At 41.1% G+C, this 17,225-nt stretch overlaps 1 protein-coding gene across 2 annotated transcripts in view; it reads right to left on the reverse strand.

Moving 5' to 3' along the window:
- The window catches only part of TIAM1 (TIAM Rac1 associated GEF 1), a 175,210-nt gene that overhangs the window by 33,399 nt on the left and 124,586 nt on the right, over nt 1-17,225 (reverse strand). For both annotated transcript variants that reach the window (XM_056858306.1, XM_056858305.1), the window contains exons 11-15: nt 14,788-14,892; nt 13,593-13,674; nt 9,571-9,657; nt 8,439-8,654; nt 1,144-1,247 (exon numbers count right to left, since the gene is read on the reverse strand). In XM_056858306.1, coding sequence (XP_056714284.1) covers nt 1,144-1,247; nt 8,439-8,654; nt 9,571-9,657; nt 13,593-13,674; nt 14,788-14,892 — 594 coding nt within the window. The remainder of the gene's footprint in view (nt 1-1,143; nt 1,248-8,438; nt 8,655-9,570; nt 9,658-13,592; nt 13,675-14,787; nt 14,893-17,225) is intronic.

Raw genomic sequence — 17,225 nt, forward strand, 5'->3', positions numbered from 1 at the left:
TGCACAGGGAGGTGTGTAAGGTGAAGGAGACAGAGCTATCATATACACATGCAAAACCAAAAAAAAACTTGGCAAATTTACCTCTGTTAAAGGGCAGCTTTTAGAAAGCCATTTGCTCAACCCGTTTAATATGGAGAGTTCTGCTCCAATCAAATGTAGATTGCCTGGTATTGCTATTGTATTTAGGATGCCACCATGGAAACTGTGGTATCAGTGTAAAATACACACACACACACACACACACACACACATACATATATATATATACATATACATACATATATATATATATATATATACACACACACACACACACACATATATATATACACACACATACACACACACATATATACACACACATATATATACATACACACACACCATTTCGTATTTACTTTATGAAGAACTGAAAGGAAATGAGGGAAGGATGGCTTGTATTATGCGGTATTTGAACAAGCTAACATGACAAAAAGGAACACCAGAAAGTGTAGTCTTTAATATTACTGCCACGTGTTCACGATAGGCAGAGGGGGAAGCATTTAGGTTCAGCAGTAATCAAAGCTCTACCGTATTTTCCGGCGTACAAGACGACTGGGCGTATAAGACGACCCCCCATTTTTACAGTTAAAATTTAGAGTTTGGGATTGTCCCGAGTCCGCGGCCTAGGGTCAGCCCTCAGGACTGCGCCCCAACCCCGTGGCCGCCCCCAGACCTCCTGGAGTGGCCCAACCCGAGTCCGCGGCCTGGGGCCAGCCCTCAGGACTGCGCCCCAACCCCGCGGCCACCACCGGTCCTCCTGGGGCGGCTCACCCCCCGGGGACATGGACAGAGCGGAGGCGGCTCCCCAGGCAGATTCTCCAGTCCGGCTCGGAATTCAGCATCCGGCGTATAAGACGACACCCGGCGTATAAGACGACCCCCGACTTTTGAGAAGATTTTCCTGGGTTAAAAAGTAGTCTTATACGCCAGAAAATACAGTAATTTGTTTCATTCCACATCATTTGTAAACGCTTCAAAGACAAGATCAACATTCTCCTGGAAAAGAAGCTCTAATCTCACACAGCCATGAAGTTGGCACACCGGCTTCCAGCCTTCCATGCCACAGCTATTTATCCCATGTGAAAAGGAAAAGTTTCACACCTTGCCTGTTTTATCAGCCTCATCAGAGGATTCCAAGATGTGCACTTCTGCCTCTTCTGGAGTTGTCTCAGCACAGTTGTCTTGTTCGCTGCAAAGAAAGTGTCCTGCCGGAATGAAAAACACACATGAAAGGAGGGAAGTAAGCACTTCAAGGGTGCAACACAGCAAATACATTTACACCAGAAGCAAATGACCAAAGCATCTCTCTGTCTGAGCCCATAACCATAGGATTCTCACAGAGAGAGAATCAGATGCTAAAAGAACCTGTTACCGACCTACAATGGCATACAGATCAATACAGTAAAAACGAGTACTTTGCATGAAATTACCACATAATCTGGACAATTAGATGCTATAATTTTGAAAGAGAATCAGAACTGGACTCAAAAACAGTTTTCCTATAACACATTTAGGTTCACCTAAACCATGGGATCCAAACCTCTGTATTGCTAAAGCTTTTTTCAAAATATTTGTCAGCTCTCAAAGCATCAATAACAGAGAAAAGAGGAAGTTACATCAACAAAGAAAACACAATAAATCAGTGCCACTCTAGTTAGTTAAAGAGACCAACCCCTCCCAAAGAACAGTAGAATATTTGCATTTTTATTGCATGTCACCCAAATTATGCAGTATTCAACTCTTTGATATATAAACTGGCAAATAAACCACGAATTAAGAATGTGTTTAAAATCTGGAATACCCTTTCCTCAGCTGCTAAGAAAGTATCTTGGATCCAAGCTTTTTACCTGGCCTTCTAATGACTGAATGAATGTTTGACAAGTGTTATTTAAGTGATCAAAAAAATCAACAACATAGCCCTGAAAGTATATTACCATTTGAATAGTATTATTATTAGATTTTCAGATATTTGATTAATTAAATAATTATACATACTTTAAACTTTTTTTTTTAAGACATCTCTTTTGTATGCCATGGTCTGTTGACTTTTATACATATCTAACAGCCAAGGTTTTCACAACACCTCAAATGATATCAACCATCCTACCTGACTTGGGTAGTTTCAGTTTGTCTCCTATGACAGACAGTCTCTTCAAAGCCACATGAAAATACATCCTCAACTCTCGCTATGCTAACAAACCTACTACTTTTTATAGCTATCTGGCCACTCCTTCCTGTTATAAGAAAAATATGCTATAATCTACTTCCTGCAATGTAGACACCAATTGCGGACAGAAAAGAATTGTACACTTGGGCCAATATTTTATGTGCCTTGGGTGATGAAGCATGCCAAATGCTTTATTCAAATTGTATCTCACAGCTTCCTCAACCCCCCCCCAAAAAAAATTCTATCATTTTGATAGTGCTATATACTCTGAAAACACTAAAATGTAGTATAGCATCTGCCTCACTTATGTCACATTTATTATATTGTTTATGGTATATCTTAATCTATCTAAGCATAGTTCTCTACAAATGGTAATTGTTTGCTTTTATTTTTGAAGTAAGTCTAACCACCATAATGATAAATGCAATTGCAATGGAATTGCAATGGAATTTCAGACTATGAACTTGGACACAACAGTAATAAACTATTTTTATATCCCATTATGGGACAAGAATATTAAAGCAGAAAAATTGTGATTTGGTTAATGTCCGGGCAAATCAGATGGCAAACATTTAGATATATGGGTCTCAGAAGTTTCTCCTCCTTTCATTAAAATATTGTTATATATATTCACCTTGGATCAGGAACTAACAAAGAATAATAAAACTTAGTACAAAAGAAGGTGGAAAAAAACCCAGAAAAATTAAACAGAGGCTCTAAAGCAGGGGTGGGGAACGTCAGGCCCGCAAAATCATTTGGTCTGGCCCTTTGTGGGTCCTGGCAGATCTCTAGCTCAGAAGGATCTAACACTAGCGATCCGCACCCTCCTGCGGACAGGAATGGCCTCTATTCAAGGTGAATATGAGTTTGTTTTGCCAAGAAAAGGAACCTTTTCCCCCCTTGCAGAAGAGTCGTTAGCTATGGAGATGCTAGGACCGCCCAAGAAACTGTGTTAACCCTTTCCCACCTGGGCCATGGAGAAACATATTCCCTCTGTACTACAAGAGGGCTGGGGGTGGAAGTGGAGACAATGGAGGGGTTAAAGGGGGCAGGGCCAGAATGTGTGTGTGGGGGGGAGTTCTTAGCCAGTGTGTCCCCATTTCATCCCTGAAAGTGGAGGTAGCAGGAGCCAACTGTAGAATCCGGCCCCGACCATGCAGAGCAGGAGCAACTCTGGTGTGCGGCTGGACAGCTACGCCCGGCTGGTGCAACAGACCATCCTGTGCCACCAGTTGAGCGAGTGCGCCAACGGTTGGATGCCTGCCTGCTTGCCCATGCCGGAGGGGTCATCTCGGGCAGCTGCCTGCTTGGGGCTTGGTCGGCTAATTTTTAAGTTGATAATTTTGTATGGCCCACGAATGATGTTATAAATACCCAAATGGCCCTTGGCGGAAAAAAGGTTCCCCACCCCTGCTCTAAAGCATCTATACTTTGCTCTGTATTTTCAAGGGTTTCTCTCCACTAGAGGGAACAAAGAAGACACAAGATTCTTCTTGGTATGCTAGCAGTGCAACCCTAAACAGACTTTGATGGGCTTAACTCTGTTTGGGACTGCACTGCAGGTGCTGCATCACTTTTACAGAAATGGTGCTAAATTAGATGAATAAGATTTATGATTGAGGAACCATATCAATATTAGAAATCACTTTCCTCAAAGACAGAGAAATATTTAAGATGCAACTTGGCAATTATATGATACAATAGGAATGAAAGAAAAAACCCTCAAACAACAAATTAAGGTTACAAACAAAACTGAATCACAAAATATCCCACAGAAATTATATAGGGAAGCAGATGCAATTTCCAGCTAGAATTTGGCTGTGATTTCTAGGGTTATACTTCTTAAAGAAATCAGTGAAGGGAATTTGATAGTTCAGAAGCTTGTACAAAAATCCCACTGAAGATGACCGGACTGATACAGTGACAACTTTAATTCACAAGAAATGTGATTATAAACTCAGTTAGTTACTTAGAGAATGCTATCTTTTTCAGAATCTTAAAAGGTAGGTGATCGATAAATGCTGGTGCCTCTTATTGTGACCACAAATCTACAGAGGTTTGATACGATATAGATTTCTAACAAGAAGTTTCAGAATTCCATGAGGGGATCAAAATTATGGCCTGGGCAGAAGATTGTTTAATTCTTTAAGGAAAATATTCTTGTCACTAAAGGTTATCCAGAACACACCCAAAATGGCTAACAGTGCATAAATTACCATTATCTCATCTAGCTCAGAATTGTCCACTCAGACTGAAAGTGGATCTCTAAGGCAAAGAAAGGTCTTTCCTTACACCTGACACTTGAGATCCTGTAACTGGAGCTGCTATTCATTGACTCTGGGACCGTCTGCAGGCATTGCAGGCTCTTCCACTGAGCCATGGCATCTCTCTGTCTAGCACCAACGAAAAGGGAAGGAAAAAAACTCCTCAACCTGAACTAAACAAAGAACCTAAAAATTGAGCTGAAAGTTATAACAAAATAATAATATTTATTATATGGTGTACACAGAAATAAAAACACTGGGCCTTATATACAGGCTGATCAATTAAAAGAGTATATATAAAATACCAAGACCACGGTCACACAGCCCGGATAACCTACAAGAACCAATGAACTCTGACCGTGAAAGCCTTCGACAATATATATATAAATAATTACTAACTTTCCAACATTGTTGATGATAAAAACCAATATAAATGACCAATAAATAACCAGATGCATTTCGGCCTGTATGGTCTTCTTCAGTGGTCATATATACAATTACAATTATTACAGTGGCACATCCAGAAATAAATGTAAAAGGTGTGCTATAAAGAAATTACTTTATAAATTGTGTGGCCCGTTGTCACTTATTGTTGTATATCATGGATATTTACCATTTGAATTGGCTCACACAGAAGTCTTATAAAGTATTTCTAATGTTGTACAGATGTGTATACTGTCAACCAGTGATAAAGCATATTGCCCGGTAAAAGGAAAAGAGTGGGCTTTAATATTCACTCAAACGGTGCAGGAGTTGAGATATTTTCCTTGTTGAAAGGAATTCCTGCTCCTCCCTTCCTTGAACTCTTCTCTGGGGTCAGACTTGATGAGGAAAGAGGCACAGAAACGAAAAGGATGAAGAGACAGATAGGGAGAGTTATCCACCTCTCCTTTCCCTCCATTATATGAAAAACTCTTATCTAGCAACAGGAAAAGGAGGGAACCATTAGCCCTACCAGTAGAAAACTGGCCAGAAGGCCACTTCAGCTACCCATCCTCCTGGATTTTACTGTGTGGGAGGGGGGTGTTAGTTTTGATTGATTATGCTTAACAGTTGGGATCTCTTTTTATTTTATGTAGTCACAAGACAAATTATACTGATAATGAGCTGGTTTCATATAGCATAATGCTGACACCTTGTGGCCAACTAGAATTCTCCAAATTCCTTGAAGAACAACAACAAATTGCCAAACCTCAAAAGCCAAACTATGGTTTCTTTGTAAATGTTTTTCTCAAGTTTGTCTAGCAATAGTCTGTGATGCACCAGAAGAGAGGTTTAAATAAAACACAAAACCTTTGGGGCAGCTGCAAAGGACTAAGGTATGACAAGCATAAAATGAAAAAGTGGAAGTTCTCTTTTATAGCTCAGTTTTTGAAAGCAGGAATGTTCTTTGCTCCCCTACTGGTGCTAGGAGGTGACTCCAGGAGAGATCTCTCCTAGCTTTGTTTGTGCTTTCTATTCTAAAAGTATTTATGGCTTATCGATAGTCTTCTTTAGCTGCTTTCTAGCACTGTCATAAAGTCTGCACAAATAATTACACTCCTTCACATTTATGTTCCCCTTGTCTCTTCTATATTCTGTTATCTCTGGACCAGCTAACTAGCTGGATTTCCACTGGTTAGTTTTTGCTTTTTTGGCCAGTTGCCTAATAAGAGTTACATTTTATAATGGAGAAATAGAGAAGTTGGTTTTTACCTCAATATTCTGTCTCTCGTCACACAAAACTCTAGTTATTTTTAGGATTTATTTTGTGTTTGCACACATTTGCATTCCTGGGAAGATAAATAAGCTGCCTTATACTGAATCAAACCCTTGGTCCATCAAAGTCAGTACTGTCTACTCAGACCGGCAGCGGCTCTCCAGGGTCTCAGGCAGAGGTCTTTCACATCACCTACCTGCCTAGTCCCTTTAACTGGAGATGCTGGGGATTGAAGCTGGGACCTTCTGCATGCCAAGCAAACGCTCTGCCACTGAGCCACAGCCCCTCCTCAATAGCTGCTGTGGTCTGCAGTCGAAGATCAAGATTTGAGACCAGTTGCACCTTAAAAGACCAACAAGATTTCCAGGCTATGTGCCTTCATCAATGAAGGGAACGATGATTCTCGAAAACTTATACCCTAGAAAACTTGTTGACCTTTAAGGTGCTGACTGGCCTTGAATCCTGCTCTATTACAGGGCAGAATGGCCCAAGAGCGTTCTCAGTGGTAGTGCGCATCCACTGCACATGAACAAATTCAACATAACTAGCAATTGTCCTTGACAGGGCTGCCGTGAGTTGCCCACTCAGCCACTCTGTTTCTCTGTGAAAGTATAGACTGAAAGCTCCTTGGAATGGGGGTGTTTCTTATAAACATGGTGCTGTTAAACATGGTGTCTGGATTCTAGTGCTGCCTTTCTGGGGGAGGAAGGATTTCTGCCCACAGAGTGCTAGTTTTTTACCTCCAGCTGTAGCCTGGGGGGCATTTCAGGCTACAGCTGGAAGGGGGAGGTGAGAAAAATCACACTCTGTGGACAGAAATTTTTCCTCCCAAGGAAATGTGGTGCTAGATCCCAACCATAGTGCAATGTTGCCTTTGGGGGTGGGGAAAGGCATTTCTGGCTAAAGCTGAAGGAGAGAGGTGAGAAAATCACATTCCTGCCTTTGTTAGACAGGGAAACAGACAGGGAACAGTTCAGAACAATGTAGTCCTGCTCCCATCACTAGAAATCGTATTAAGCTACCCAAATATGCATTCCTCTGGTTTCTAAGCTTTTCAGTAGGTTTTGCGGTTTTGCTCAAACACTACCAAGCATATCCTTGCAATAGTAATGAATAGGAAAGGCCTTTAAAAAGATGAGATATTCAAAAGCCTTAACACGGCTTTCTGCGGCTTTTCTATTTTCCTATGGAACTGCAGCACACATGCTGCTCCGGGTGTTTCTCCATCCCAGTAGGCTGTCTGCCTATACCTCATGTTAGGAATTTACAGTGCAATCTTATGCAAAATAGACTGCAGTAACTCTGCACAAGACTGCACTGCTGCACTTGCTCCCTGGCAAATCAGACAGATACAAATTAAAAAGGATGGCGCCAAAAGGCACCCCTGTCTACCCCCCCCCCGCCCCGGACAACGGGAAAAGGTGCAGTTAAATGACCCTCCCTATTACACCACACCTGGGCTGTAGAATCGGTATAAAGGTTTTTAATTAACCACAGCAATCTCCCATCAATTGTGGTGGACTTCAGTTTAGCCCACACTTGGGCTCTAGATATGGAGTCAAATGCATAGGAAAGATCTATAAAAGCTGCATATAGACAGCCCTTCCTTGAGATGGCATACTTATTGATCAAGTGGGATAACACATGACAGTGATCAAGTGTGCTATACCCCTTACGAAATCCCACCTGTTCTGGGCTAATAATCTTGAAGTTGGCCATCCAAGTCAGAAGTCTATACAACGAAAAAATATGATACCAAAGTCTGGGCAGTGACAGCAAAAAGGAAATAATCAACCAGAATCTAGAAGAGTCATTGTACCGGGCAGTGTTAATTATCATCTGCCATTATCTTATCTGCACACCTTCTTGTTACACCCCCCACACCGTTGAACTAAGCTTCTTGTTCGAAGGGCTTGACTCTAACTTCACCTAGCGATATATAGAATACTGCTGTGTAAAACCCTGCCACACGTCAGGTGATATGGCCTCATCATCTCCTGAAAACCACTGATACACAGCCAATATAGACGTTTTCCCCCTCAGTATCTTCTCCACCAGATTTTCATCTTAGATCTTTACTGATTCACTGAGAATGCTGGCAGATTCATATGGTCAAGTGATGGCTATAATTACCACCCTCAATTTAGAAAACTGGGAAAAATTATGATCTATGAACGAATTCTTATGTAGCGCATGCACATATGGACAAGTGTAGGGGAAGTTAGATGAAAGCCTGGCATGCTTTTATTTTATTTTTATTTTTTACCTTGGCTATGGACAGATCTTGAAGGACTGTCGGTCAGGTCAAAAGAACCATCTGTGCGGCGTGGTGGTAGCTGTGTTAACTTTTGGTCTGACTCAGGATAAGTCCGCACTGTAAGGCATAGAGAAGGCTGAACTAGAAGATCTCTTAGCATGGCTGAATTCAGGTCTTCGGCACCTTTTTTATTAATTTCAACAATTTCATCACCGGCTTTCAAGCCTGCAAAGGAATGTAGTAAATTTAGATTCACACAGCAGGTTATTGCATTCATGTTTGTATTGCCATTATTAATCAACAGTAAAGCACATTTAGGGCTCAGTCCACAATAGTGTTCCTCTGCACTAGTGCAACTCACCCCAGAAGAGCAGTCCCAGCAAAATCTAGGCATATTTGCTCATTAGGGACTACATGGGACTTTGGGCATGCAAATACCACCGGTGGTGTGCTATTCCTGGCTGGGAGGGCTTTGTAACTTCTCAGATCACTTACATATGCTGTGGGGGGGAATGCAAAAGAGCACTCTTGTGGATCGTGCCCTTCGTACAGCCTTTACAAGCTTGACTTGTTTGGCCACTGAACCATTCTACGAGTCAGAATTGCGCAGATACACCTAACATGTTCAAAGATACTCTGAATTCACATCTAAGACTAAGACCTGTATTCATTATTCTAAGACATTTATGAAGTTTTAAAATTGCAGGATTGTGCTAACAACAGATTCAATTAACTTCCTCTCATTTAAATGTTTTACAGTATAATTACCCTATTTAATTTTCTTTCTGTGAGATACCTTACATTGCTGTCCTATTTTTAATGACATTTTAATGACATTTATTCCCTGAGTCATCCATACGTTAGCTAGCAATGACTGCTATAATAAGACAGCAATAAAATCCCTAGTCCATCATTCTTCTGGGATTACTTTGCGTGTTCATTTGAGTTATGATAGTTCTATAACAACTTGATTTAACAGAAAGGAAGTCTAAAATCATCTGGAATGCACTATGGCTGGAACAATTTTGCAGCCACTCTTTAAGTTAATTTTGGTGAGATAAAGTATATCTTTATATAAGAAAGAAGAAGCTTGGATTCAGTAAATGATTTAAAGAGGACAATGGTTTTTCCCAGATCATACCCTTCTTGAAAGCCAGACCAGTCTCTTTGACACTGTTCACATAGAGCCGGCGAATCCCTTCTTCTTCCAGAGAACACAGAGAAAAACCTGTCAAAATATTGGTATCAAAATTAAACACCCTTGAATTCAATTACGCAAACAACATTCAATTCCGTCAACTGATATTATGGACTTTTTAAAATGTTCGAGTAAAAGAATTTAGAATATTGGGCCAGATTCTACAACAAAACAAAAAATATTTTTATACAGATGGATGCACATTATTCACACAATTAGTTCCGCAAATTAAAACACACTCTGTCCAAAACACACCAAAGCCTTGTTTTTTTTTACGCTTCCCTCCTGATCTTGTGTATGTATGAGACATTTAAAATTTTGCACATTCAAATATGTTAAGCAACACATAGATCTCACCTGCAGACCAATCTGTGTACTATAACAATCACGTACTAGGACTTGATCACAGCAAAAGCCATATTACCACAGCACATGTTACAGTGCTGTTGGGCTGCTGAGGCACACATGGCTCATGCATATGTGGAAAAGAATGTGTAAACTGGCCCTTGCTGGCTGTGCCAAACAAGGACAAGATTCTAGCTTCAGCTGGTTAATATGCAAAGATATAGAATCATAGAGTTGGAAGGGACCACAAGGGTCATCTAGTTCCCTGTTGGTGAGTGTCCCCTCTATTCCTTCATCCAAATCATTTATAAAGATGTTATCAAAAGTCTTACTAAAATCTGGATAAACTATGTCTACAGCATTCCCCTGATCCAGCAAGGTAGTAACTTTCTAAAAAAAGGAGATAAGATTAGTTTGATATGACTTGTTCTTGAGAAACCCATACTGGCTTTTAGTGACCAGATCAATCCTTTCTAAATGATCAAGGTCTGACTGTTTGATGATTTGTTCGAAAACTTTTCCCAGTATAGAAGTCAAGCTGATGGGTCGGTAGTCCTCCTTTCTCCCCTTCTTGAAGATGGGGACAACATTTGCCCACCTTCAACCTTCTGGCACCTCACCTGTTCTCCAAGACTTTCCAAAAATAATGGATAGAGGCTCAGAAATTACATCTGCAAGTTCTTTGAGTACCCTTGGATGCAATTCATCTGGCCCAGAGGACTTTGTTTCATTTAAAGAAACCAGGTGTTTGTGCACTCCCCCAATGCCAATCCTAGGCTGCAAATCCCTTCCCTCATCATGTGTTCTGTTTAAGCCATATTGAGCATCGCTTCCCTCGCAAGAAAAGACTGAGGAAAAGTAGGAATTGAGGAGTTCTGTCCTCTCTTCATCTTGTTATAATTTCACTTTCTGGTCCCCGCAAAGGGCTTATCTTGTCCTTGTTCTTACTCTTACTCTGTACATAGGAAAACAACCCTTTTTTGTTGTGTTTAGCATCTCTCGCTCATACTGAGCTTTAGTTTTCCTAACACTCTCCCTATAAGCACTAGTTATTTGTTTATATTCCTCTTTGGTTATAAGGCCCTCCTTCCACTTCCTAAATGAGTCTTTTTTATTTCTCAACTCTTTAAAAAGCTGTTTATGGAGCCACCCTGGCCTCTTTAGGCTCCTCCCATTTGTCCTTCTCATAGGAATGGTTTGTGATTGCGCCTTCAGTATTTAATTTTTAAGAAACTCCCACCCTTCTTGAACTCCCTTCTCCTTAAGTATTTCTGACCATGGGATTCTACTCAGCATAAGTTTAAGTTTGTTAAAATTTGCTCTCCTAAAGTCCAACCTATATATCTGACTACGTATAGTTTTTCCTTTCCCCAAGATTGTAAATTCCAAGATTACATGGTCACTACTACCCAGAGTGCCTACTAATTTAACCTCATCAACCAGTTCTTCCCTGTTGGTGAGAATTTTGGTGAGAATATGATCTGACAGTCATCCAGAAACCAAGCAGTATATGACAGTACCTTTACTGACTTAGGCTCCATTGGATTTGACTACAAAAATACATTTCTAGGATTAAAAGTAAGAGATACACTGGAGCATTACAGTAAATGGAAATTTTGCTAATTTAAAAACTATATCCTAAAATGTTTTCTGAAGGCCAACATTGATAGTATAAGGCAGATGCCCTATTGCTAATTTATTCAAATGCATTACACTCAGTGCAGTCCTCAGCAAAATTACCCACTTTAAGTCCAGTGAAGTAAATGGTCTTCTACTAAAGGTGTTAAATCTTATTAGGACTGCATTGCCTATTTCATTAAGAATAGCCTTTTGGTCTGTTATTGCAGGACTGTAAAATGTTCAGTCTTGTTTTCTGAGGTTTCCCTGCTTTAAAATACTATCTGACAAATCACAAATCACTTTGTTTTACATTCACTTACAAGCAGTAGAGGAAAATACTGACCCAACTTTGAATGAAAAGCCTGTGGTGCTTGACATCTCCATTTGCCTTTGTCTCAAGGTGGATTTTGTTTATAACATCAGCTCCTGAGTATGCAGGATGCAACTACAAGCTAACTATCCTGCATTATTTATTCATTGCTCAGGCTTCTCTAAAATGGGACATTTGCTGTTTTGAAATTCTACAGCTTCCCAGGGTGTGGAGGCAGCAATTTGCCTTTTCGTTCATTAAGCAAAGAATTTATGGCCCTCGGGGGAAACTGTTTAACACTGAACTGGCTACCAGTTACAAGGAAGCAGATGTGATAGAAACCTCCTCCCAGTCTTGCTTCTGAAGTAATTTTTGTGGATGGAAAGGTACTTTCATTTATCACTGAAAAAGTGGCTAGAAGTGAAATGAGGCTATGGGTTACTGCTGTGGATCATTAAATGCAGGGAACTGGCTACTGCTATCATCAATATATCTAATTCTCAATGTGACCCTATCTGTGGTACTTAAGTCCAGAGACTGGGGGCCTGGACAGACAAAAACAGATCTTTCTACAAGCCTGAGATAAGCTCCAGGTTTGCAGAAATATCTGGAATCTTTAAAAAAGGGGGGTTAACCCCTCCCCAAATAACAGAAGCAGCACCTGTCACTTTAAGAAATAAACCCTCAGTGGCTGTTGCTAGGCAACCACAACATAATTTTCCGTTAAAGCCTTGATTTTTGTTAGGAAAAGGCAGGGCACTCTTCAGGGCTGTTTTAGCCTTTGAGGGAGTACTCATCTGGAAAAGGTCTGCCTGTAATCACCACGTGACTTGATACCACGTGAGTTCTATGACTCACCCATGCCCAGCTTTTCACAACTGTTCAACAGCAGCCACCACATGAAAGCCAATGCAGTGTAGTGGTTAGAGTGCCAGTCTAGGATCTGGGAGATTGAGGTTTGAATCCCCACTCTGCCACTAAGGCTGGAGCCCCTCTCTGATGCAAAGAACCTTGCCAGGGCAGACAAGGCATGTCCTACTGGTGGAAGTCTCCTTGCATTTGAGGAAGGCTGCAAAATAGAGCCTTTGGATACAAATTAGAATGGAGGACTGAAAATTAGAAGGTACAAGAGGAGGCCCACAAGAAACCTGCGGAGAGGGTGTATCCCTTCCTACCCCCCCACCCTTGGCACTTTATTCACCCCCACCCTTGCTGACCACCCACCTACCCCTACCCTTGGCACTCCTCTCACCCCACCTTGCTGCTCTCTCCAACTACCCTCCCCCAATGCTCTCCCTACCTATCCCCTCCAGCGTGGCACGGCCTGGAGCGGCTGCTGGCATCCTCCTCCAGAGCACCCAGGCCCAGAGTGGCTGCCGGTGTCCTCCTCACCTCTATGATACATGAGTTGTCCACACATGTGCAGATGATACTTTTTTAAAAAATCAGGGGAATTTAACACACACACACACACACACCGGTTGTTCTTTAATTTTCAGATTTTTCTGCAAACTTGGGGAGTAACCCAAGTTTGAAGAAACATCTGCTTGGGGTGAGTGTGCCCCCATCTGTGGATTTAAGTATCTGCAGGCAGGGGGCACACGTGCAAATTGGATATATAGAATACTGATGAGCCAATTGCACAGGATGAATTATTTGATATAAAACCCATGAAAACACACACACTCACCATAGTTATCTGACAATGTGTCAGATTTTTCAATATGAATTTGTTGTGTAACTTTTTCACAGATTTCAATTTCTTTATATAACTGCAAAACAAAAATCAACAACAAAAAACTGGTTAGAAGTACATATGCTATATTTACAATACAATACAAATACCTTTTTTGGCATAATATGTTTTAACATATGCTATATTGCTTCCTCATTGCTGGTTTGGAGGTTTTTATATTTGTGGGCTTGTTTTTTCGTTTATGAGGCCTTGTTTTTTTTTCCAATTGTTGTTTTAAATGTTGCTCTAGTCATCTTAGGTATCCATCCTGGATGGAAAGGTTGGATACATTCACAAATAATACATGCATACATTGGTTAAAAAACAAAAACCCCAAAACGGACACCTCACACTTATGTAACCATCCTCACATTGTTCAAAATATATATGCTTTCATACACTAGCATAAACCTTCATATATGAAACTGTAATATGAGAAGCAGCTCTTGGGCAGGTATATTGGTCCAAAATTAATAAAGATGCAATACAAAATGTTAAGCTTTGCCTTCAGTTATTTAGATTTAACTTCAGGCCATTTCATCATTCTTTCTTTGTCTAGTAGTTCTTGGGGCCTCCCCTAGGGGCCAGTATTCACTCTCTTTTCTAGTCACATTATTTCTTCTCTACCTGTGTTTGTTTCACAGTAGTGAGAATTTTTCCAAATGTAAATTAGCAGCATTTTCTTAAGTTTGAACTTTTACTGACCATACTTCAATCAATAGTTTCAAATTAATCAGGACCCCAATTTCTTGTCTCCTATTACAGGTGCCATCAATTTTCGCCCTTCTATACTATCAGTAACCAACCAGATATGTACCATGCTACTTTGTTGGCCTGAAAACACCATTCTCTCTTTTTATTTAAGTGCTCCCCTTTCCTCATTCAATAGGAACTAATAATGAGCAACATGTATCAGTTTCCGGATTAAAAATGGATGACAAACTAAAAAAAGAATCCTAAAGTATTTGTTCCACTACATGCAAACAAACACAAAAAAATATTCTGCTAATGGTTTAAGACCTTGCTCCTGCTTTCAAGTCCTTGATATTGATGAATTTCAAAAGGCTGCAGTTAATGCCCAAGAAGATGACTAATACAATGGCATTCTTTTAAAAAAAATTACAGACTTCTTTTGAAAAGTTAAGATTACCAGTTCATAGATATCCTCATCTGACTTTGGTACATAGAATTGCATTTGGTTTCCTGTCAGGAACTTTAGACGCAGACAGTGAGCTGAGTAATCCAGCTGATGTGCCTGGAACAAAACGGAGAAAGGAGAGGAGTTAAGGCAAGTCTGAATATACATAACCATATTTTAAGTTAATAATGCCCATGTAAAATGGAAAGGTTTCTATTCTTTAAAAAAAAATTCTAAGCAGCCCTTGAAAAAAGTTTATTTCCCACTCAAATGGAGAAATGCTTGGTTAACCCTTTCGTGATCATAACACTGATCTGAATGAGACTACTGCTGAGGACAAAATCTTGCGCACTAAGCAGGAGGGTAATCATACAGACACCGCAGATAAGTCAATAGTTTCTACCCATATGTTAAGACAATCTTTCTAAACAAGATACTGTACAAAACTTGTTTGTTTCTGAATCTTGCCACAGCTTACCATCAAGATACCAACAACTTGCAAATTTTGAATGGAAAAAATGAACACCTGCCTCTTAAATTCTAAACATTACACATGATCCCAAATAAGGTGCACACCAAATTATATCTCAAACAAGCGTGACCCCAAAAGGACTTGTGGGAGGCATCTCATTTCCCCCTCCACCACTGTTTCTTCTTTCCCTTTCCTGGAGGCCCCCATAGCTTCTCCCCTTTTCCTGCTTCTTTCTCCCCTTCCCACCCCACAGCCAACCAACATTATCTGCCCCTCTGTCTTCAGATTTCCTTCCCACCCCCAGCAGCCTCTGCCTATAGAAACTATTCCCCAGTTGTCTGGGGCTGGCCACTGGGCCAGGCCCGCTTGCATAGCAGGAAACCTTGAAGGACTTGTTGTGGGGGGGGGGAGCCTCACTTTCCCTTGTATCCCCCTCCCCACACTATTTCCTCTTTCCCTCCTCATGTCAACCACCATATCCTCTCCCCTTTCCCAGCCTCATTCTTGCCTTCTCCAACCTATGTTTTAGCTGCCTCCCATTTTCAGCTATATTTATTATGTATTTATTTCACTTATACCCCCACCTTTCCCCACATTAGGGCCACAGCTTAAATTACTCTCTTTTGCTCTTTTTTTTCCTCCTCACAACAACCCTGTGAGGTAGGTTAGGCTGAACGTATGTGAATGGCCCCAAAACATCCAGTGAGCTTCCGCAGCAAGATGGTGATTCCAACCTGAGTCTCTCACACCCTACTCTGAAGCTCTAATGCTACATCACACTGGGATTCATAGGGTGGCTGCTGTTGAATAGTAGCAAGCAACCAGGCCTAGTCGAGTCATGCAAGTCATCCCATGATTGTTGTCAGCCTTGTCCCAATACGTTTTCCCTCAAAGGCCAAAATAACCCTGGAAAGGACCCTGCCCCTTCCCTCTGCCTTTTACTCACAGACACGAAGACTGGGAATGCTGTTGTTGCCTAGCAATGACAACTGAGAGAATCCATTTGTTAAAGCTACAGGAGCTCCTTTTATCATTTTGGTTTTTTTTAAATCCCTCAGGGTTTTTTTTTTTCTTTTTTCTTTTTAGATTTCACATTTTTTTGAATCCTGGGGCACTTTTCAGGTTTGTAGAAAGATCTGTCATGCCTGTTCTCAGCTCCAATCATCAGATTTAAGTATCCTCAGATTTGGCCAACTTAACTATTAGAATATACAAGCAAGAACCCACAAGGACTTGCGGGAGACATCTTATTGTGCTGCTCCTCCACTGTTTCCTCTTTTCCTTTTCTGAAAGCTCCCGTAGTCTCTCCCCTTTTCCTGCTTTTTTTTCTTTCTTTCTAGGGTTGGCAACCTGGAGGATTCTCCCAACCTCCTAGGGCTGCCAGCTCCAGGTTGGGAAATTCCTAAATATTTCAGGGTGGAGCCTTCAGAGGGCGAAGTTTTGGGAGAGAAAGAACCTCTGCACAGTATAATGTTATAGAGTCCGCCCTCCAAAGCAGCCGTTGTCGCAAGAAGACAATGGTGGGGTGGAGCCTTGGAAGGGAAAGAACAGCATACTATAATGCTGCTTTGGAGAGTGGAGTCTACGGCACTATACCCCTCTGAGGTATAATGCTTTATTCTTTCCTTCTCAGCCATTCACCAGCCCACCTTTCATCTGCATCACATCTTCAGCTATATTTACTTAATTTACAAATCCATCTTTCTCCACAGTGGGGACCAAAGCAGCTCACATTATTCCCTTCTTCTCCTTTTCCCCCCCTCACAACCACCCTGTGAGGTAGGTTAGGATGAAACTATATGACTGGCCCAAAACCACCCAGTGAGCTTCCACAGCCAGATGGGGATTCGAACCTGGGTCCCACAGGCTCTATTCTGGAGCTCTAACCACTACACCACACTGGTTTTCATACAGTAGCTGCTGTTGAACATTAGCAAGCAGCTGGGCTTAGCTGAGTCATGCAAGTTGGGGGGTATCA

This window comes from Euleptes europaea, chromosome 12 (assembly GCF_029931775.1).
Source record: "Euleptes europaea isolate rEulEur1 chromosome 12, rEulEur1.hap1, whole genome shotgun sequence".
NCBI classification, from domain to species: Eukaryota; Metazoa; Chordata; class Lepidosauria; order Squamata; family Sphaerodactylidae; genus Euleptes; species Euleptes europaea.